The 22,867-nt window shown below is 47.5% G+C and overlaps 1 protein-coding gene and 2 pseudogenes across 3 annotated transcripts; all 3 read left to right on the forward strand.

Annotated features, from left to right (window-relative positions):
• The first annotated feature begins 1 nt into the window (after position 1).
• Positions 2-22,190, forward strand: LOC110261317 (zinc finger protein 805). 2 transcript variants are annotated; one of them, XM_084962439.1, is made up of 5 exons: positions 2-364; positions 3,574-3,700; positions 4,050-4,102; positions 9,606-9,704; positions 16,033-22,190. In XM_084962439.1, the coding sequence occupies exons 1-4, from the start codon at positions 335-337 to the stop codon at positions 9,672-9,674; spliced, it is 279 nt and encodes a 92-aa protein (XP_084818565.1). In that variant the 5' UTR covers positions 2-334; the 3' UTR covers positions 9,675-9,704; positions 16,033-22,190. The 2 variants fall into 2 exon arrangements, with proteins under 2 accessions (XP_084818565.1, XP_084818567.1); XM_084962441.1 differs by lacking the exon at positions 16,033-22,190 and adding an exon at positions 11,051-11,187.
• Positions 15,375-17,033, forward strand: LOC146402504 (uncharacterized; annotated as a pseudogene).
• Positions 17,034-22,190, forward strand: LOC110261382 (uncharacterized; annotated as a pseudogene). The gene is made up of 2 exons (XR_014808619.1): positions 17,034-17,066; positions 17,213-22,190. The product of XR_014808619.1 is annotated as an uncharacterized LOC110261382 (transcript).
• Positions 22,191-22,867: the final 677 nt, after the last annotated feature.

A 22,867-nucleotide genomic window follows, 5' to 3' on the forward strand; every position in this document is an offset into this window, starting at 1 on the left:
TGTGAGCCTACGTCATCTGTCTGTGCCAGGTGGGTCTTCCCCAGCTGAGGCACCTGGACCCGTGAGCCGTTCCCTCGGTGGGAGAGCGCGTCTCACCTCCGCGTGGTACCAGCTCGACAGCCGCCCCGATCCTTGGAGGGGTCCCGCGGGATCCCGGGCCGTGGCCCCCGCAGCCCTGACGCGAAAGCCTGGGCCTCGCGCGCGTTTCACACCGAGTGGCCTGAGTCTTGGAGTGCGGCGGCCAGCCGGGTACCCCTGCTCGGGTTCCGCGGCCTGGGTTGGGGCCGCCTCTGTCGCCGCCTCTCCGGGCCCGCTCTCCCTTCAGGGTCCCGCGATGGCGGCAACATGGATGGACCCGGCCTGGGTGAGTGGACGATGTTTCTGGTGTTGCTCCTTCTCTGCTGGTTCGGAGAGGGCGTCTGAGCAGGCGGAGGCTGTTAGCCATTGGGTTTCTCTTTGTCCTTGTCGTTTATTGCACCACGTGGCGCTGGCCCTTCATTTTCTCTGCATTCTTACCACAGTGTCGGATCCCTGACAGGCGTTTTTTCAGTGCATGAAAGATGCCTCCTTCCCATCACGCTTATAATCCCGGTTTCCCCACCTTCCCCGCTCGAAGTGCTCTAGACACAACAACCCGACCTTGATAAGTTCTCTGTCACATCCCCACCCCGTCCCCGAACTTTGTATTTGCATTGGCCTTTGCCTGGAATGCTGTTCCTTCGTCTTTGCAGGACTTGTCTCTCACATCCCTCTGGCCTCTGCGCAGATGTCTTCTCTTTGAAGAGGCCGTTCCTAGTCGTTAGAATAGAATGGTCCCTTCCCTGCTTGCTCATGTTCTGGCATTTCTGTGTAAGGAACCTGGCAAAGTTAAATAAGGGTGTCTGGTTGGATTTGTCCAGAATATTGTGGGAGCAAAGACAGTGGTAAAGAAATACTCCTAATAGTCGTCCTTCAGTGAGTCCTTGCTGTTACCTGACAGGCAGGCATAACGTATCACGTTGTTTAATCGTCATCTCTTCGGAGCTAGGTCCTGTTATTGTCACTGCCTGCTTGCTTGCTTCCATCCTTCCTTTCTTTATTTCGTCTTTTTAGGGTCGCACCCACAGCATATGGAGGTTCCCAGGCTAGGGTTGAATTGGAGCTACAGCTGCAGGCCTGTGCCACAACCACAGCAACATGGGATCCAAGCTTCGTCTGCGACCTACAGCACAGCTCACGGCGACGCTGGATCCATGACCCGCTGAGCCAGGCCAGGGATCGAACCCCCAACCTCATGGTTCCTAGTCGGATTCATTTCCGTTGTGCCACAAAAGGAAGTCCTATCATCACTGCTTTCTGCAAGAACAACTTGAGGCCCTGAGAGGTTCAGTTACTTGCCGCAGTTGACTGCAGCTCTTAAGTAGAAACTGGAGTTCCCGTCGTGGCTCAGTGGTTAACAAATCCGACTAGGAACCATGAGGTTGCGGGTTTGATCCCTGGCCTCGCTCAGTGGGTTAAGGATCTGGCATTGCCATGAGCTGTGGTGTAGGTTGCAGACGCGGCTCGGATCCCTCGTTGCTATGGCTCTGGCACAGGCCAGTGGCTACAACTCCGATTAGACCCCTTGCCTGGGAACCTCCATATGCCACAGGACTGGCCCTAGAAAAGACAAAAAAAAAAAAAAGGGGGTAGCAGAAACCAACAACCAGTATGTCGACCGCCACAGCCTGTGTTTTTACCCTTCTCTCCATGGACAGTGGATAGGGAGGCCAGGAGGTGACACCTAAAGCAAGCTTTGCAAGCCAGGTGGGCTTCCTTCCAGTAGATGGTCTTGGCATAAGCTGGGGACATGGCATTTCAGCAGGTGGAAGTGTGTGGACCCCCCCACTCCCTCAGAAGAAAGGTGCATTGGTTGTTTAAGGAGTCCCCAGAGGACCAATGTTGTTGCCAGGTCTCCTGCCCCCTTCCACCCACCCACCCCCATCTGCTGAGACACATCCTGGGAGCACCACAGTGTGGTCATTTGCTAAATGTTCCATCCTACTCTCTCAGCCAGAACAGACACTGTGGCCAATCAGAGGCTGCTGTTCTCCTGGCTGCAGCCGGCATTGTCCTCAGCAATTCTTGGTCCTTGGTCCTGAAGTGTTCTTTCTTCTGGGATATGTGCTTTCTGGGATCAGGGAGAAAAAAGAAGTGATGGCTCATGGTGGATTCTCCCTGGGAGTCTCCAAGGTTCAGAAGGCAATGGGAGCTCTTCCAGGCCCTGCCACCTCCCAGGCAGGTTCCGTCACCTGGACATGGGTGGTGATGTGTCTGCTTCTCTGACCGTGAATGCCGAATTATTTTCAGTGGTGGCTGTATAACTGAGAAATTTATTTAAAATGTTTCACATCTTCATTAACTTCGATTTCACTTTGTTAACGGGTCAGGATTACCCTATCAGACACCAGACTAGAGGAATCTGGGTTTGAATCCTGCCTCTGGTCACAACACACATAATCTTTGGGTGAACGGGTGGAGCTCCCTGGACCTCAGGTCCCCTGCCTGACATGAAGACGAGGATGGCATTGACTTCACAGGCTATGGCCAGTCATCCAGTGTTTCTTTTACAAATAATTTTTCTTTAAGTCTCATCACTATTGTTTCTGAATGAGAATCATTGTACTGACTCAGAAACCAAGGTTCAGAGAAATGAAGCACGGTCCACATGGTCACACTGCAGTCACATGTTGATTTTAGGACTTTGGATTCAAACCCCAGGCATGCAACTTCAGAGGTGAGGATTTCAGTCACTTTAATAAGACATGTAAAGCCCTCAGCATGAGGCAGGCGCACAGTGAGACCCGGCGAGTCTGGAGCGCTCTTGCAATAATTACTATTGGTATTGTGTGTGTTTGGGTTTTTTGGGCCATGCCCAAGGCATGTGCAAGTTCCTGGGCCAGGGATCAAACCCACACCACAGCAACGACTAGAGCCACTGTGGTGACAATGCCGGGTCCTTAACCCACTGCACCAAAAAAGAATTCCTGGTGTTGTTTATATTATCATTATCTGCCCCCCACTTTTTTTTTTTTATCATGGCCCATCTGCAGCATATGGAAAGTCCCAGGCCAGGGGTTGAATCAGAGCTGCAGCCAGGGCCTACACCGCAGCCACAGCAATGCCATATCTGAGCTGCATCTGTGACCTACCCCATAGTCTGCAACAATGCCAGAGCCTTAACCCACTGAGTGAGGCCAGGGATCAAACCCGCGTCCCCATGGAGACAACATCAGGTACCCAACCCGCTGAGCCACAACGAGAACTCTAGATCTTTCCCATTTTTGTGACATCTTAGCGCGCTTACCATTCGGTGCCTCACAGTTTGTGCAGAGTGGTCCTGACCTTGTGTCATTCTCCACTGGTCCCACCCAGGAGGCTTCTCTCTCCTACACCGCTCTGATCAGTCCAAAACAGTCTCTGCCTTCTTGAGTCCAGAACAGAGCTCAGCCTTCAGGAGGTGTTTGGTCTCTGCATCTTTGCCATGGAAAGAGATGGGCTTTGATTCCATCAAAGCTCCAAGACCAACACAGCTGCCTCTATTTGACTTTTCAGATGCCTGTTACTTATGAGGATGTGGCCACGACTTTTACCCAGGAGGAGTGGGGGCAGTTGGACCCCACCCAGAGGACCCTGCATCAGGAGGTGATGCTGGATACCTGCAGGCTTCTGGTCTCTCTGGGTAAGGCCTTCCCAGCTCTGCCCCGTGGGGACCTGTCACCTCCTTCATGCGACCCCCTGGCTCCAGGCCTGGCTGGTTGAGGAGGCCTGTGTAGCCCCACAGCTTCCATTGTTTTCTAGACTCAGCTCTTCCTTCCTGGTCTCCTTCATCTCACTTAGGTAGGATTGGGCCAGAAACATGGTTTGGCTTTGTCATGGCTAAAGGAGAAAGATATGCTGGGGGGAAGTGGGGGGCTCGCAGACCCGCAGGTGGGAATTCCAGCCGGGCCCCTTGAGGGGCTGAATAGGGACTTAGAGAAGCACGATTGTGCTCTAGCTTCTGGCTCTCTTGTTCTGCCTTCTCTCTGCAGGTCTGCAGTTGCTTTTCACAGTGTTCTTTTACTGCTGCAGCTGTTTTGCCAAAGTAAGAGGTCCTTGCTCGCTGAGGCCTGCACATCTCTTTCTTTCTGCATGTGTGTCTTCTTTCTCTCTTCGTGCCTTCCTCACGTAATTCTCCCAGCATGCTGTCCTTAGCAAGTAAGGAAAATAGGGCTGTTGCTGTGAGTCCCTCATGAAGCGTATTCCATTCAACTTACAAGGCACATTTTGGTTGTGAAAATCTCTCCTTTGTGTTTTGTGGAATAAATGATACTTGGAGTTCCCTAGTGGCCCAGCAAATAAGGATTCGGCATTGTCACTACTGTGGCTCGGGTTCAGTCCCTGGCCTGGGAACTTGTGATGCCTCGGAAACATCCAAAAAAAAGAAAACCCCACCAAACTGTCTTCAAGATGTTGGTATCATCTTGCATGATCACCAGCATCGAGTGAGGCTTCCGCTGCCCCACGTCTTCACCAGTATTTGGTGGTGACCGTGTTCTGTGTTTTTAGGGCCACACCAGCGACGTATGGAAGTCGAATCAGAGCTGCACCCACTGGCCTACACCACAGCCACAGCAGTGTGGGATCCTTAACCCACTGAGCAGGGCCAGGGATCAAGCCTGTGTCCTCGTGGATACTAGTTGGGTTCATTACCACTGAGCCAGGACAGGAACTCCAGGGGTATCTTATTTTGTTTTATTTATTTTCTGTTTTGGCCGCCTCACAGCATATGGAGTTCACAGGCCAGGGATCAGATCCAAGCTGCAGCCTCAACTGATGACACAGTAGTGGCAATGCCAGATCCTTCAATCCACTGCACTGGGCTGGGGATCGAACCCAAATTTCTGCATAGACCCGGGCCACTGCAGTCAGATTCTTTCTTTTTTTTTCTTTTTTTCTTTTCTTTTCTTTTCTTTTCTTTTTCTTTTTTTTTTTTTGTCTTTTTGCCTTTTCTAGGGCCACACCCACGGCATATGGAGGTTCCCAGGCTAGGGGTCTAATCGGAGCTGTAGCCACCGGCCTACGCCAGAGTCACAGCAACACAGGATCCAAGCCGCGTCTGCGACCTACACCACAACTCACGGCAACGCCGGATCGTTAACCCACTGAGCAAGGGCAGGGACCGAACCCGCAACCTCATGGTTCCTAGTCGGATTCATTAACCACTGCGCCACAACGGAAACTCCAGCAGTCAGATTCTTAACGCACTGCGCCACAGTGGGAACACCAGTAGTATCTCGTTGTTTTTTTGCGCTTCCCTGGTGATGTACACTGTGGAGCATCTTTTCATAGGCTTATTTGCCACCTGTATGTTGTCTTTGATGAGATGTCTTTTTCTTCCTTTTTTCTTTTTAACTTTGAGGGCTGTACCCGGAGCATATGGAAGTTCCCAGGCTAGGGCTTGAATCAGAGCTGTGGCTGCCAGCCTGCGCCACAGCAGTGTGGGATCCAAGCCATGTCTGTGACCTATACCCCAGCTCGTAACCATGCTGGATACTTAACTTACTGAGCGAGGCCAGTAAAGATCCACATCCTCACAAATACTGTCTGGGTTAATAACATGCTGAGCTATAGTGGGAACTCCTGGTGAGGTCTCTTTTAAGGTCTTTGCTCTGTGGTGAGGTGTCAAGGTATTTGCCTCAGTTAAAAATCTTTTTTTTTTAACTAAGGCATAGTTAATTTGCAATGTTACGTGTTTTTGTGTTCTTATTATCTAATCTTAAGAGCTGTGTATTTTTGTTAACTGCCCTTTATCAGATATGAGGTTTGCAAATGTTTTCTCCTAGTGTGTGGCCTTTCTTATTCTTCTGATACTGTCTTTGGCAGAGCAGAAGTTTTTAATTTTTATGAAGTCCAGCGTATCCATCATTTCTTTCATGAATGAAACCTTTGGCATTGTAGCTAAAAAGTTATCACACGGTCATCGAGATTTCCTTCTATAATATCTTCCAGGAATTTTATGGTTTTGTGTTTTACATTTAGATCTAGGAGGTAATTTTTGTGAGGGGTATGAGGTCTATGTCTATAGGTTTTTTTTGTTTTTTTTGTTTTTGGCTTCCCCAAGGCATGTGAAGTTCCTGCGCCAGGGATCAGATCCAAGCTGCAGCTATGCCCTAAGCCGCAGCGGTGGCTATGCCAGATCCTTAACCCACCGTGTGGTCTGGGGATCGAACCTGCATCCCAGCACTCCCAAGATGCCGCTGATCCCATTGTGCCACAGTGGGAACTCCTGGTAGATGTTCTTTATTGTATTGAGGAAGTTCCCCCTCTCTTCCTAGTTTGCTGGGGACTGGGGCAGGTTGGGGGGGTTATGCCCTTGGCATGTGGAAGTTCCCAGGGTTCAAACCCAAGCCACAGCAATGCCAGTGCCAGATCCTTAACCCACTGAGCCATGAGGGAGCTCCTACGAGTTCTTTTCTTTAGCCCGTCGATGTGATGGGTTACATTTTGATTTTCTAGGTTTCTGTACCTGGGATAAATCCTGCTTGGTTATTGTGAATGTTTTTATACATTGTTGGGTTTGATTTGCTCATGTTTTGTGGAAGAGTTTTTTTCCTTTTTTGTTTATAAGAGATACTGTGTGTACTTTTCTTTTACTATAATGTCTTGGTCTGACAATGTTGGCCCCATATATTGAGTTGGGAAATATCCACTCTGCTTCTGTCTCTGGAAGAGATTGCAGAGAAGTGGTATAATTTCTTCCTTCCATGTTTGGTAGAATTCACCAGTGAAGTTCTCGGGGCCTGGTGTTTTCTATTTTGTAATGTTATTAATTTTTGATTGTTTCCTTAATAGATGAAAGCCTATTCACATGTCTCTTTCTTCTTGTGTGAGTTTAAGCAGATGTTGTTTTTCAAGTAATTGGTTCATTTCATCTTGGTTATCAAATTTATGAGGCTAGAGTTGTTAATAGCATTACTATAATATCCTTTTAAAATCTATGGGATTTGTAGTGATGTTCCCTCTTTCATTTCTGATAGTAGTAATCTCTGTATTTAAGTTAGTCTGGCTAGAAGTTCAGCAGATTTTTTTTTTCTTTCTTTTTTTTTTAGGGCCGCACCCGAGGCATATGGAGGTTCCTATGCGAGGGGTCCAGTCCGAGCTACAGCTGCCGGCCTCCACCACAGCCACAGCAACTCGGGATCTGAGCCGCGTCTGTGGCCCACACCACAGCTCACGGCAACATCAGATCCCCAACCCACTGAGTGAGGCCAGGGATTGAACCCGCAACCCCATGGTTCCTAGTCAGATTCGTTTCCGCTGTACCATGACGGGAACTCCCCAACCTTGACTTTGTAATGGAGCATTTAAACTCTCAATGTTCCAAGTTATTATTGATCTAGTTGAATTAAAATCTACCTTATTGCATGACTGGGTCACTTTGCTATACAGCAGAAATTGACAGAATAATGTAAATCAACTGTAATAGAAAAAATAAAAACCTAAAGAGAAAAAAACAATCTACCTTATTAGTTACTGTTTACTATTTATTATTCTTGTTCCCCTCCTGCAGCATATGGAAGTTCCTGGGCCAGGAGTTGAATCCAAGCCACAGCTGTGGCTACGCTGGGTCCTTTAACCCACCGCACCAGGCCGGGTATTGAACGGAGCTACAGCAGTGTTTCGAGCTGCTGCAGTGACAATGCTGGATCTGTCTGTGGGATGACGGAGCCCAGGGCTGATGAGCCTACCAGGTTGGCTGCCATCACCTGGGGAGTGTTTAAGTCTCTGGATGCTTAGGACTCACCCTAGAGGTTTTGTTTGAACTGTTCTGCGTGGTAGCATGGCACCCCAGGTGTTGCTGATACACAGTGAGGTTGAGGCCCCTGACTTGGATGAATTAGAAAACATCTTCTGGGAATTCCCTTGCGGCGCAGTGGGTTAAGGATCTGGTGTTGGTACTGCAGTCGCTTGTGTTGCTGCTGTGGCATGGGTTTGATCCCCGAAACTTCCACATGCTTGTGGGTACAGGCAAAAAAAAAAGAACTAGGCATGTCAGGGATATTGGAATTATCAAATCAAGGATTTTATTTTATTTTATTTCTTTTTACTTTTTTTTTGTCTTTTTGCCTTTTCCAGGGCTGCTCCCGTGGCATATGGAGGTTCCAAGGCTAGGGGTCTAATCAGAGCCGTAGCTGCCGGCCTATACCAGAGCCACAGCAACAGCAACGTGGAATCCAAGTCGCATTGTGACCTACACCACAGCTCATGGCAACACCAGATTCTTAACCCACTGAGCAAGGCCAGGGATCGAACCACAACCTCATGGTTCCCAGTTGGATTCGTTAACCACTGCGCCACGACGGGAACTTTTCAACTCAAGGATTTTTTTTTTTTTTTTTTTGGCTTTTTGCCTTTTTAAGGGCCGCTCCCGTGGCATAAATCAAGGATTTCAAATCACAATGTTCATTAAAGCCCTCAGCATATACGTGTGTGTGTGTGTGTGTGTGTGTGTGTATTAGCATATATATGTGTGTGTGTATGTGTGTGTATATATATGTAGATATAGATATAGATATATAGATTTTTTTTCTTTTTTTTTTTTGCTTTGTAGGGCCGCATCCATGGCATATGAAGGTTCCCAGGCTAGGGATTGAATCAGAGCTACAGCTGCCAGCCTACACCACAGCCACAGCAATGCCAGATGCGAGTTATGTCTGCGACCTACACCACAGCTCACGTTTTCATTTCATTTTATTTTTTTAAAATCATTATTAATCAAAGTAGACAGCATGCAAAAACAGATGGGCAGTGTTAGCAGATTGAAGGAAATTCTGCTTAAGAACTCAAAAATTCTACAGATCAAATAATACTGGAGAATGCCTTTGATGGACATATTAGTAGACTGGACGTGGTTAGTTAAAGAATCTCTGAGCTTGGAATTCCCATCGGGGCACAGTAGAAACAAATCTGACTAGGAACCACGAGGTTGGGGGTTCGATCCCTGGCCTCGCTCAGCGGGTCATGGATCTGGCATTGCCGTGAGCTGTGGTATAGGTTGCAGACATGGCTCCAATCTGGCGTTGCTGTGACTGTGGTGTAGGCCGGTAGCTACAGCTCTCATTGGACCCCTAGCCTGAGAACTTCTGTGTGCCGGGGGTGTGGCCCTAAAATTAAACAGACTTAAAGAACAGACACAAAAAAGAACTGCAGAAAATCAAGGAATTCTCCTCTGTCACAGTGGGTTAAGGATGCAGTGTTGTCCCTGCAGTGGCAAGGGTTCGATCCCTGGCCTGGGAATTTCCATGTGCTGCAGGCGTGGCCCTGGGGAAAAAAAATGTTCAGAAAATCTCTCTGAACAATGTTAGGATTCTGTGGGATGGAGAGCAAAGGGAATTGGTGCTGTCTACACAGCTACCACCAAGGTCTACAGTCTTTGGGTACAAAGGATGGTGTGTTTACAGCTGGTCTCCCAGGTGGGGCCTCTTGTCTGCATGTTTGGCAGCAGCTGCGTTCTGGGGTCCCCTCCAAATCCTGCCGTCCCCATCTCGGCTGAGTGGTTTCTTTCTTCTCACCAAAATCCCCATGTTCTCTTTCTTCATGAACAGGCAGGCTGTCCTCTGCCCAAACCAGAGCTGATCTACCCATTGGAGCCCAGCTCGAGTTACAGGTGTTGAGCAGAGGCCTCTCCCCAGGCTCCTGCCCCGGTAAGTGCCAACAGCTGGCGTGTGGGGGTCGCAGCAGCTCACAGAGACAGCACGTTGACCACTGCCTCTCAAATCTGAGAATTTTCTTGGGGGATCCAAGCCCATGGAGCCTTTAAACCTGTGGTCCTGCGTCTCTGCTCCCCAGCCCCATTACACTGTTCACTGCTCTTGGAGGGGCTCTCAGGTAAGTTCAGGCTCTGGGCTCCCTGTGTTTAAAATGTAGCTGTGCACTTTGACTTCTCTGAGCTGCGATTTCCTCACAGTGGAAGGTGGTACCTAGTGGGATTATTGAGAGGATTAAACGAGATGAGACTTTACAGTGCTTGGCACAATAACCTGACAATTAAAAAGCTCTCAATAAATGGTAGTGATGATGGTGGTGATGGTGCAGTAACCATCCCCAAATGTCTTAGGCTGGTCTTCTGAGGCCCAGAGGGGTCAGGTGATTTGCCCAAGATCACACAGCAGTTTGCATAAGATTATTATTGTGGTTATGATAAAATAACAGATATGATTCCACATTTCATCAAGTTATTCATAAAATGGCTCCTGCTGCATTTTCATGAACAAGTTAAGAAAACAGGGTCTAATGCTAATGGTTATTGTTGTTTTTTTTTTTTTTTTTTTGTCTTTTGTCTTTTTTGTTGTTGTTGTTGTTGTTATTGTTGCTATTTCTTGGGCCGCTCCCGCGGCATATGGAGGTTCCCAGGCTAGGGGTTGAATCGGAGCTGTAGCCACCGGCCTACACCAGAGCCACAGCAACGCGGGATCCGAGCCGCGTCTGCAACCTACATCACAGCTCATGGCAACGCCGGATCGTTAACCCACTGAGCAAGGGCAGGGATCGAACCTGCAACCTCATGGTTCCTAGTCGGATTCGTTAACCACTGCGCCACGACGGGAACTCCTAATGGTTATTGTTGTAAATTAGAACTAGATTATTTGGATTATTTTGATTAATATTGGCCTGGGAGTTCTCTTTTGTAGGATCCATGAGGACGATGTTCTATCCCTGGCCTCGCTCAGTGGGTTAAGGATCCCACGTTGCTGTGAGCTGTGGTGTAGGTCACAGACACAGCTCGGATCCCACGTTGCTATGGCCGTGGCGTAGGCCAGCGGCTGTAGCTCCGATTCGACCCCTAGCCTGGGAACTTCCATATGCTGCAGGTGCGGTCCTAAAAGGCAAAAAATAATAATAAAAGTATATAGATATTGAAAAAAAAATTTTAAAAATAAAATAAAATGTAGCTGTGACATATCACACAGCCTTGTGGCCCTGGGGAAATTGCATGACCCCATTGTGCCTTTTTTTTTTTTTTTTTTTTTTTTTTTTTTTGCCTCTCTAGTGACATGTGGAAGTTCCTGGGCAAGGATTAAACCCCCGCCACACCAGTGACCCAAGCCATAGCAGTGACAATTCTGGATCCTTAATTGCTAGGCCACCAGCGACCTCCAAGAGAAGCTGTCTCGTTTCTTGCAAGAGATGTCTACACTTGAGCGCCATGCATCCTGTTTACTATAATTTTCTTGCGCTTTTTTTTTTTTTTTTTTTTTTTTGCCTTTTTGCCTTTTTGCCTTTTGTAGGGCCACACCTGCAGTATGTAGAGGTTCCCAGGCTAGGGGTCTAACTGGAGCTGTAGCCGCCAGCCTACACCAGAGCCACGGCAACGCGGGATCCGAGCCGCATCTGCAACCTACACCACAGCTCACGGCCATGCCAGATCCTTAACCCACGGAGCAAGGCCAGGGATCGAACCCACAACCTCATGGTTCCCAGTCGGATTCGTTAACCACTGCACCACGACGGGAACTCTAATTTTCTTGCACTTTTTGAATCAGGTATAACTCACATGCTGTGTTGTGTAAGCATCTTCTAAGGTCAGCTTCTCGAATGCTTGTGTGTGTTTAACCCACGTAAGCACCGTCTCAGTCAATATATGTAAAAAGTTTCCAGCTCCTCATCAGGATTGCATGCCTTTGATAGACCCTTGTGTGTTTAGTAACCCCGATTTAGAGTGTTGGCATCAATTAGGTTTTTTTTTTTTTTGGTCGTTATTTTTGGTTTTGGCCACACCCACAGCATATGAAAGTTCCCAGGGAAGGGGTCCAATCAGAGCTGCAGCTGCCGGCCTATGCCAGAGTCACAGCACCTCGGGATCCGAGCCGCATCTGCCGCCACAGCTCATGACAGCACAGGATCCTTGCCCTTAACTGAGCAAGGGCCAAGGCTTGAACTCGTGTCCTCTTGGATACTGAGCCATGACGTGAACTCCACATTGATTAGTTTTGACTATTGAACCCCACAGTGTGCTGTGTCACACCTGTCCTTTTGTTTTTGTTTTTTTTTTTTTTGGCTTTTTGGGGCCATACCTGTGGCATGTGGAGGTTCCCAGGCCCATTGATCGAGGCCAGAGATCAAACCCGCAACCTCACAGTTACTAGTCGGATTCGTTTCTTCTGCGTCACAACCGGAACGCCTCATCTGTCTTCTTTTGATCATCGTTATGTCTGAGATTCATTTCATGTGGTTGTGGTTGGAGTTTGCTTACTCTCAATGCAGTGACCTATCTCATTGTGTGACACATGGCTCTTCACTTATCCGGTCCCTTCCTGATGAGCGTTCCTGTTGTTTTCAGCGTAATGCTGCTGAGAGTATTCATGTGATGTTTTTGGTGCGTGTAAGCACCGATTTACACTAGAAACATGCCCTGGTAAGGATCCGCTCAGGGCTTGGAGTAGCTCTGTGTTCAGCTTTGATAGAAACTGCCCAACAGTTGTGCAGGGTGCCTGCCCCTTTCACCTTCCCACCATTTACCCATCAAAGAGTCCATCTGTCCCCACCTTTGGCAGCTCTTTTTTTTTTTTTTTTTTTTTAAATTTTACGGCTGCACTCTCTGCATATGGAAGTTCCTAGGCCAGGGATTGAATCTGAGCCACAGTTGTAACCTATGCCACTCCTGCAGCAGTGCTGGATCCTTTAACCCACTGCACTGGGCCAGGGATCGAACCCGAGCCTCCATAATAACTGGAGCTACCTTGGTCGGATTCTTAACCCACTGTGTCACAGCAGGAACTCTATCCCTGGCAGCTCTTAGTGACATGTTCCCTTTGTTCTTTGCAGTCTTGGGGCAGGTTCTTCTGCACCACAGCACTGAAACTGCTCCTTACACTGCTGCTCCTCAGCTTCGAGTACAGCAGCGACCCTGACCATGAGGAGTCACGGAGTTCCCGTCGTGGTGCAGTGGTTAACGAATCCGACTAGGAACCATGAGGTTGTGGGTTCGATCCCTGGCCTTGCTCAGTGGGTTAAGGATCTGGCGTTGCTGTGAGCTGTGGTGTGGGTCGAAGACGAGGCTAGGATCCTGTGTTGCTGTGGCTGTGGTGTAGGCCGGGGGCTACAGCTCCGATTCGACCCCAAGCCCGGGAACCTCCAAATGCCGTGGAAGCGGCCCAAGAAATGGCAGAAAGACAAAAAAAAAAAAAAAAAAAAAAAAGACTAACCATAAGGAGTCACGGCCCACAATTTACTCAGCTCTCTAGCAGTGTCTGGCATGTGCCCAGCGCTTTACAGACATTTTCTCATTTAGCCTTCATGACAGCCTGTGAGTCAGAAGCTGAGAGTCAGCTTTTCAGACGAGGAAATTGAGACAGGAACCAGCAAAGTAATCTGTCCAACATCCAGTCACATGGCACAGGCAGAATTTGAGCCGAGGTGTTCTGCTCCAGAGCCAGCACTCTTACCTCCACGGCCGTGTGAGCTCAGGACACAGCACAGACTTTTTTTTGGTCTTTTTAGGGCTGCACTCTTGGCATATGGAGGCTCCCAGGCTAGGGGTCCAATCGGAGCTGTAGCTGCTGGCCTACACCATGGCCACAGCAACGCCAGATCCGAGCTGTATCTGTGAGCTACACCACACCTCATGGCAATGCTGGATCCTTAACCCACTGAGCAAGGCTAGGGATCAAACCTGCAACCTCATGGTTTCTAGTCGGATTTGTTTCTGCTGTGCTACGATGGGAACTCTTTTTTTCTTTTTTTTTTTTTTTTGGTCTTTTGAGGGTCATACCTGCAGCATGTGGATGTTCCCAGGCTGGGGGTTGAATGGGAGCTGCAGCTGCTGGCCTACACCACAGCCACAGCTACACTTAGCGGGGCCAGGGATTGAACTCGCATTCTCATGGATACTGGGTGGGTTTGCAACCCACTGAGCCCCAATGGGAACTCCCCATTCTCTTCACTCCTAATTGCTCTCCAAGGTTAATGCACATGTTGTCGTTCTCACATCCTCAGTTTACAGGCTTCCTAGTTAGGTCCCGGGTATACGTTGTTGGCACGAACCCCTCCTAAAACGTAAAACTAACGTGCATTGATCTTTTGCCCCGTGCCTGGCACCCTGCTGACCATGGTGTGTGGTGCATTTCATCCTCACAGCGGTTCTGCAAGGCAGGCTCAGTTTTAGCTTTCCGTTTCAGAAGAGGGTAGTGAAGCCCTGTGGAATTGGAATGCCTTGCCCGATGCCACAAGACTAATACTGAGTTCTGGGTTTTGAGCCTAGGGTTTTTGTGGTTAGAGACCAGCTCTTAACCACAATACTCATACAACCTCTAACCTTTATTTAATGGACCTCAGGCACAGGATTCATTTCATCATCAACCTTGGTTTTATGGGCACCTTGTCATCATTGACCCATGAATGACCTTGATTAATTGATGTAGGAATGAAATTATTTTATTTCTTTTTTTGCCATTTCTAGGGCTGTTCCCACAGCATATAGAGGTTCCCAGGCTAGGGGTCCAATCGGAGCCATACCCACTGGCCTACGCCACAGCCACAGCAACTCGGGATCCGAGCTGTGTCTGCGACCTACACCACAGCCCACAGCAATGCCAGATCCTCAACCCACTGATCTAGGCCAGGGATGGAACCCGAAGCCTCATGGTTCCTAGTCGGATTCATTAACCACTGAGCCACGACAGAAACTCCAAAATTATTTTCTCATTCATTTCTTTTTTTTTTTTTTTTTTTTGTTGTTGTTGTTGTTTTTTTGTTTTTTTAGGGCCATATCCACGGCATATGGAAGTTCTCAGGCTAGGGGTCTAATCAGAGCTGCAGATGCTGGCCTATACCACAGCCACAGCAACTCGGGATCCTTAACCCACTGAGCGAGGCCAGGGATCAAACCCACATCCTCACAGATCCCAGTCGGGTTCATTAACTGCTGAGCCACGACAGGTACTCCACTCATTCGTTTCTTTTTTGAAAATGGTATGCCTGGAGTTCCCACTATGGCTCAATGGTTAACAAATCCGACCAGGAACCATGAGGTTGTGGGTTTGATCCCTGGCCTCACTCAGTGGGTTAAGGATCCAGCATTGCCGTGAGCTGTGGTGCAGGTTGCAGATGTGGCTGGGATCCCGCATTGCTGTGGCTTTGGTGTAGGCTGGCAGCAACTGCTCCAATTAGACCCCTAGCCTGGGAACCTTCACATGCTGCAGGTGCGGCCCTAGAAAAGACAGAAAGAAAGAAAGAAAATGGTGTGCCTAACATCACCAATCTCCAGAATGAGACTGTTACTCAGAGCTTCCTGTTGTAGTCTGAGCTGCTGGAACAGACTGGGCAGCTTAAAGAACAAATTTATTCCTCATGTTGGAGAGGCTGGGAAGTCCAGGATGGAGCTTCTGGCAGAGCTGGTGTCTGATACGGGCCTGTTCCTTGGTGTGCAGATGGCAGGCTTCTTGCTGTACCCTCACACGGCAGAGAAGAGAGGCAAGCTCTCTCGTGTCTCTTCTTGTAAGGACGCTAATCCCATCTTGAGAACGCCACTGTCACCCACCTCACCCGCTCCTTCCTTGATTCTGTAAGGCTCTGTGCCTTTGTTCCGCTCTATTTCCTAAGCCTGAAAGGGGCTTTCCCATTTTCTCTCTATGCAACTTCTACCACTTCCGTAGCTCTGGCTTCTCTGGGAAGCTTCCCTAACCTCTTCCTGTCTCCCACCTCGGCTGCACTGGGTGCCCCTTCGCCAGCTTCATGTAGCATCTTGAGATGTCCTGGCTTTGAGCAAACTCGCCCACCCCATGTCACCATGACTCTGTCTCCCGGACCTTAGTCTCAGACATTCTGTCCCCTGTCCAGGCTCTCCCTCAGGGTTTTCCCACTAAAATTTTCTAGAATCCAAGAGCCAAAAAGAAATTGCAAACCTGGGTTTCAGAGATTTGAAAACACAGCAGGTGCAGAGCCACTGTTTTCATCATCTCACTAACATGGTGATGTAGTTTCTTCTGTGGTGCCATTGCTTACAGGCCCTTTTGTATCTTGTCTTCCCTTCAGGTGACAACACAAAGCCTGAGCCCAGGGAGCCTCTCCCTTCTCTCCTGGACTCAGCTGAGACTCACTCCGGGAACAGCCGACTCAGCGAGCCTCAGGGACTGTCCAGTTGGGACCAATCAAGGGTGGAAATGGGCTCTTGGAAGTACAGGAGGGCCACTTGAGGCCAGGGATAGGCTTCCAGAGAGAGAAGCTCCCTAGGAAAGTGAGCCCTGGACATGGTGGTTTAGGGACAGCTGAGGGTCTCCATGCAAGGCTTGTGCAGGAGCAAGTCTTTCCAGGAGCTACTCTTCATGGTGACCCACACCGACCATGGAGCAGACCCTTGATACGTGAAGGGGAACATCTATAAGCGAGAGGAACACGGGAAAGCCTTTAGCAAGAGTTGCCTCCTTAATCGACATGAGCGGATTCACTCGGGGGTGAAGCCCTATGAAGGCACGGAGTGTGGGAAAACGTTTATTAAGAGCACATACCTGCTCCAGCACCACACGATCCACACTGGGGAGAGGCCCTACGAGTGCATGGAGTGCGGGAAGGCCTTCAACTGCAAGTCCTACCTCACAGCACCAGCGGATCCACAGTAGAGAGAAGCCGTACAGGTGAAGTGAGTGCGGAAAGGCCTTCACCCACTGCTCCAGTTTTGTCTTACATAAGAGGAGACACACCGGGGAAAGACCCTTTGTGTGCAAGAACTGTGGGAACGCCTTTCGAGATAAGACAGGTTTCCTTCGATACTACATCATCCACACGGGAGAGAAGTTCTTTGTGTGGCGTGTGGGAAAGCTTTCAACCGTAGGTCACATCTCACCTGGCACCAGCAGATTCATAGCGGAGCAAGACCCTTTGAATGCATCGAATATGGGAAAGCCTTTTGGGACAGCCCAGACCTCATTCAGCACTATGTCATCCACACGGGAGAGAAGCCATACACATGCCTCGAGGTCACACCTCAGACAGCACCAGCGGAGTCACACTGGGGAGAAGCCCTATGTATGCAGTAAATGTGGAAAGGCCGTATTTCCCGTCGTGGCGCAGTGGTTAACGAATCTGACTAGGAACCATGAGGTTGCGGGTTCGGTCCCTGCCCTTGCTCAGTGGGTTAACGATCCGGCGTTGCCGTGAGCTGTGGTGTAGGTTGCAGATGCGGCTCGGATCCCGCATTGCTGTGGCTCTGGTGTAGGCCGGTGGCTACAGCTCCGATTCAACCCCTAGCCTGGGAACCTCCATATGCCTCGGGAGCGGCCCAAGAAATAGCAACAACAACAACAACAAAAGACAAAAGACAAAAAAAAAGGGTGGAAAGGCCTTTACTCACTGCTCCATCTTCATCTTGCATAAAAGGGCCCACACTGGAGAGAAGCCCTATGAATGCAGAGCATGTGGGAGAGCCTTTAGCAATAGGTCAGACCTCATTTGACTCTGGAGCATCCACACTGAAGAGAAGCCTTGTGAGTGCATGGAGTGTGGGAAGGCCTTTAATCGCAGGGCGTACCTCACCAGACACCAGCGGATTCACAGTGGAGAAAAGCCCTATGAATGTGTAGAGTGTGGCAATGCCTTTTGCCAAAGGGCAAACTTCATTTGACACACCATCATCGACACTGGAGAGAAGCCCTATGTGTGCACTGAAGGTGGAAAGGCCTTCACCTACTGTTATACTTTTATCTCGCATAAGAAGGTCCGCTTTGGAGAGAAACCTTTTGAAGGCAGAGAATGCGAGAAAGCCTTTAGCACTCGGAAAGGTCTCATTCGGCACTTCAGCATCCACACTGGGGAGAAGCCCTATGAGTGCACCGAGTGTGGGAAGGCCTTTAACCGCAGGTCGGGCCTGACAAGGCACCAGCGGATTCACAGTGGCGAGAAGCCCTACGAATGCCTCGAGTGTGGGAAAACCTTCTGCTGGAGCACAAACCTTATTCGACACGCCATCATCCACACGGGAGAGAAGCCTTACAAGTGCAGTGAGTGTGGAAAGGCCTTCAGTCGCAGCTCCTCCCTCACTCAGCATCAAAGGGTTCATTCTGGGCGAAACCCTGTCACCGTGAAAAATGTGGGAAGACCCTTCACATTTGGTTAGTCCCTGGTCAGCCTCTAGGAATTCCTTTTGGAGAAAGACTTTTGAATGTAACCACTGGGTAAAATCTTTTGCTAGAGGAAACGTCTTACTCAGAATCTGATCATTCATACCAAAGAGAAACCCCACAGTTTTCTTCTCTGGGAGAAAACTTGTTGCAGGTTGTCAGTTGTCATCTAAAGAGTTATGTTTGAAATGGGCCTAGAAACTTACTCTGTATCTGAAAGTTCACCCAGGAGAGTGGTTCAGTCCTTATTGTGCACTTACCAAAACCTTTAGCCACATCTTTCCCCTTAGTTTACACTGCAAAATTATCTCAGGGATATATAAACAAAAGAGAGGAGACATCGAAAAGAAATGAGAGTGAAATGCAAGTGCAGCTTCTTTCGTGGTTCTCTGATGAGCCTATGCCAATTTGTCATCCCTTTCTTAGTTTATTTGGGGTAAGGGCGGTGTTGTTGCAGAGATCAGGGGCCTCGTTTCTTTTATTTGTGTCATATATACAGGCACTGCTCTCCAGTTTCAGAATAGTTGAGGGTACATGTGAAGACATTGCCTGAAGACTGTCTCTCTTCTCCAACACTGTCTCTACCCTTGAGTAGTACATGTCTTTATGAGAAATATGAAGGTTTTAATTATGCTTTCTTTTCTTTTTTTTTTTTCAGGACCGTACCCAAGGCATATGGAGATTTCCATGCTAGGAGTCTAATCAGAGCTATAGCCACCGGCCTATGCTACAGCCATAGCAATGCCAGATCCAAGCCACATCTGTGATCTACACCACAGCTCACGGCAATTCCAGATCCTTAACCCACTGAGCAAAGCCAGGGATCACACCTGCATCTTCATGGAAGTTAGTCAAGTTCGTTAACCACTGAGCCATGCCGGGAACTCCAGTTATGCTTTCTTACTTAAGAAGATGAAGATGTACGTATGAATTGGCCCATTGTACTACATTTTTAAGACTTATTTATTTATTTATTTTGCTTTTTTTAGGGCCGAAGGTGCGGCATATGAAACTTCCCAGGCTAGGGGTCGGATCAGAGCTTCAGCTGCTGGCCTACACCACAGCCACAGCAACAAGGGTTCCAAGCCATGTCTGCGATCCACGCCACAGCTCACAGCAATGCTGAATCTCAAACCCCCTGAGCAAGGCCAGGGATCAAACCCGCATCTTCGTGAATACTAGTTGGATTCATTTCTGCTATGCCACAATGGGAACTCCCTATGTGTTTTATTTTGTTCTGGCTCTACTTCGACCCCTAGAAAATCCACCGAGGTGGACCTGAAGAAGGCTCTCTATGGAGGAATCTGGGAAACCGCAGTCAGAGGGAAGAACAGGGATTCATCTGGGAAGGTTGCACCACACAGAAAGTAAAGGAAAAATAAACAAGTAGATCAAGTATGAGGGTTGGGTGGAAGTCTGAGACCCACACCACAGCCCACGGCCACGCCAGGTCCTTAACCCACTGATCGAACCCACAACCTCATGGTTCCTAGTTGGATTCGTTCCTGCTGCACCACAACAGGAACTCCTGATCTGTGTATTTAAACTTCTGCTAATGTTACACTCTCTTGAGTACTGTGGCTGTCATTAAATAATTGGGTAATTTCCCCTTTATTCTTCTTAAAAATTGATTTAGCTTTCTATATCACTTTTTCCTTTGGTTTTCTGTGTGAATTTTATCATGTGCTTATCTCTACTTACAAAACATCTTGTGGGATTTCTATAGAATTACATTAATCTGTGGATCATTTTGGTGAGATTTGGCATCTTTATGATATTGAGTCATTCCGTGAACATTGTATTTCTCCATTTATTTAGACACTCTGATTTATTTCATTAGTGTTTTGTAATTCTCACCTTACAGAACCTGAACATATTTTGTTAGATTTTTATCCAGGCAACTTTTGGGGGGAGGGTCATTACATGGCATAGGGTTAAATTTCAGTTTGCACATTATCACATTATCATTACTATTACAGAGAAGACAGTTTTTATATGTCAACTTTGTATCTTATGACCATTCTGGACTCAGTTATTGGTTCTAGCAGGGCTTCTTTTTTTATTGTGGGTTTTTTGGTCTGTTTGTAGAATTTTCTTCATAAACGATAATGTCATCAGCACATAGTGAATATCTTATTTCTTCTTCATATGTGTCCCTTTTATTTCCTTTTCCTTTCTTTACTGTACTAGCTAGAATTTCCAGTGCAGTGTTGAATAGAAATGGTTAAAGAGGACACACACCTCTTGTTTTTAATATTAGGGAGAAAGCATTAGTATTGCTTCATCATTAAATAATATAACTGTGGGGTTTTATACAGATTTTTTTTTTCTAGTTGAGAAGCTTTTCTTCCTCATTTACTAAGAGCTTTATGAACAGGTGTTGAATTTTGTCACATCTTTGCTCCTTCAATTGATGTGATGAAATAATTTTTCTTCTGGAGCCTATTGATATGATGGATTGTCTGACTGGTTTTGAATGTAGAACCAGCCTTGCATTTCTGCAGTAAATCCCACTGGGTCATGGAATGTATATCAGCATTCTTTTTATTTTTTTTGTCTTTTGTCCTTTTAGAAAAATGAAGCCTTAAAAATGGTTTTTTGTTTTTGTCTTTTTAGGGCCACACATATGGAGGTTCCCAGGCTAAGGGTCAGATTGGAGCTGTAGCCACCAGCCTACGCCACAACCACAGTGATGCTGGATCCAAGCTATGCCTGTGACCTACACCACAGCTAATGGCAACGCCGGATCTTAACCCACTGAGCAAGGCCAGGGATTGAACCGGCAACCTCATGGTTCCTAGTCGGATTCATTTCCGCTGTGCCACGATGGGAACTCCAGCGTTCTTTTTTTAATATTTTGTTGAGAAATACTGCCATGAGAGTTTATAATTGTTTCATAGTAACCATGATCTGGAATGAATTCAAATGACATCCATCGATGAGAACCTTACATAAATAGTGAAACAAAGATTAAATGAGGAGTTCCTGTCGTGGCGCAGTGTGACTTAGCCATGAGCTTGCAGGTCTGATCCCTGGCGTAACTCAGTGGGTTAAGGATCCAGTGTTGCTGTGAGCTGTAGTGTAGGTCACAGACGCGGCTCAGATCCTCCGTTGCTGTGGCTTTGGTGTAGGCCAGCATCTGTAGCTCTGATTAGACCCCTAGCCTGGGAACCTCATATGCTGTGGGTGCGGCCCTAAAAAGCAAAAAAAAAAAAAAAAAAAAAAAAAAAGATTAAATGGAAGAAAACCAGGGCTTCAAGGTGCTGCTTTTGGATTTCTCACTGTGCTGTAGCAGTTTAAGGACCCAGCATTGCCACCCCTGTGGTGTAGGTCCCAGCAGCGGTCTGGATTCGATCCCTGGAACTTCCATATGCCACAGGTGTGACCGAAAAAGAAGGGGGAAAAAAGCACTGCCTTTGTGCAACAACATGGGTGAATTTGATGGAAAAAACATTCTTTGGCAGTGTACATCAGACACAAAGTAGTCTGTGCCGTAGAATTGTGTGGATAAGTTCATAACCAGGAAAACTTGATACCTGCTCGTAAGGGACGTAATAGTCACCTTTGTGCAGTGTCAACTGGGGAGAGACACATACGTACCTGAGAACCTCGTGCAACTGCTGTCTTTGCACAGCTAAGGTCACCTGGGAAACAGAGGTAAGTAGTCGTCAAGCTTTACTGTTAAGAGTCTCACTGAATTGCATATGTATGAAAAAGAGCAAAGAAGTGCTATGACTTAACATTGATTTATCCCTCCCATTATAAAATGGAATGTCTTAGCATGATCTGTGTGGGCCTGCCAGACTGCAAATTCTGTCTTCCACTTCAGAGGATATTCAGATTTTCACTTTAATTACTTTCTTACTTTCCTCATATTTTGATGCCTTAACTGTATATCATTAACAGTAGCTATTCTTATCTGATTTTGAAATATATGTGAATATAATAATGTTTCTTACAGATGCTTTTTTGGTATTAACTGAATATGTTATCTTATTTGTAAAGATTTTTGAGGTGAACATGTATCTGATTATCATTCTTAATTTATTATATGGACATTAAATGGTATTCCTTTTACTGCTCTTCCTTTTAATGGAACTCATTAATTGCATCTCATGGAGTATATAGGGATGTCATTAGTTTTGATACATTGTGTGTGTGTGTGTGTGTGTGTGTGTGTGTGTGTGTGTGTGTGTGTGTATTTTTGTCTTTTTAGGGCCGCACCTGCAGCATACAGAGGTTCCCAGGCTCGGGGTCGAATCGGAGCTGTAACTGCTGGCCTACACCACAGCTCGAGGCTGAATCTTTAACCCACTGAACAAAGCCAGGGATCAAACCTGTGTCCTCACGGATACTAGTCGGGTTCCTTAACACCGAGCCACAACAGGAACTCCTAGTTTTGATATTTGTAAAGCAAAGTTTCAAGTTGAATATCCTATAATAATTTTTCTTTTTCTTTTTTTTTCTTTTTATGGCTGTACCTGCGTCATACCGGAATTCTTGGGCTGGGGTACAACTGGACCTGCATCTGTGGCCCACACCACCACCACAGCAACACGAGATCCGAGCCACATCTGCAGTCTGTGCCATAGCTTGTGGCAACGCTGGATCCTTAACCCACTGAGGCCAGGGATCGAACACACATCCTCACAGAGGCAACATTAGGTCCTTAACCCACTGAGCCACAGTGGGAACTCCCCATAATAATTTTAAAACAAAATTATGCTTTGAACAGTAGAGATTGAGCACTTTTT

This window comes from Sus scrofa, chromosome 6 (assembly GCF_054392235.1).
Source record: "Sus scrofa isolate SSC_HxYL_T2T_F1_AM1 chromosome 6, Sscrofa_HxYL_maternal_Yorkshire_Landrace_v2.0, whole genome shotgun sequence".
Lineage (NCBI taxonomy): Eukaryota > Metazoa > Chordata > Mammalia > Artiodactyla > Suidae > Sus > Sus scrofa.

Coding starts and splice junctions, on each gene's coding strand:
- LOC110261317 (XM_084962439.1), top strand. CDS start 335: ATGGCGGCAACATGGATGGACCCGGCCTGG. Junction 365..3,573: donor CATGGATGGACCCGGCCTGG/GTGAGTGGACGA, acceptor TTGACTTTTCAG/ATGCCTGTTACTTATGAGGA. Junction 4,103..9,605: donor GCTGCAGCTGTTTTGCCAAA/GTAAGAGGTCCT, acceptor CTTCATGAACAG/GCAGGCTGTCCTCTGCCCAA.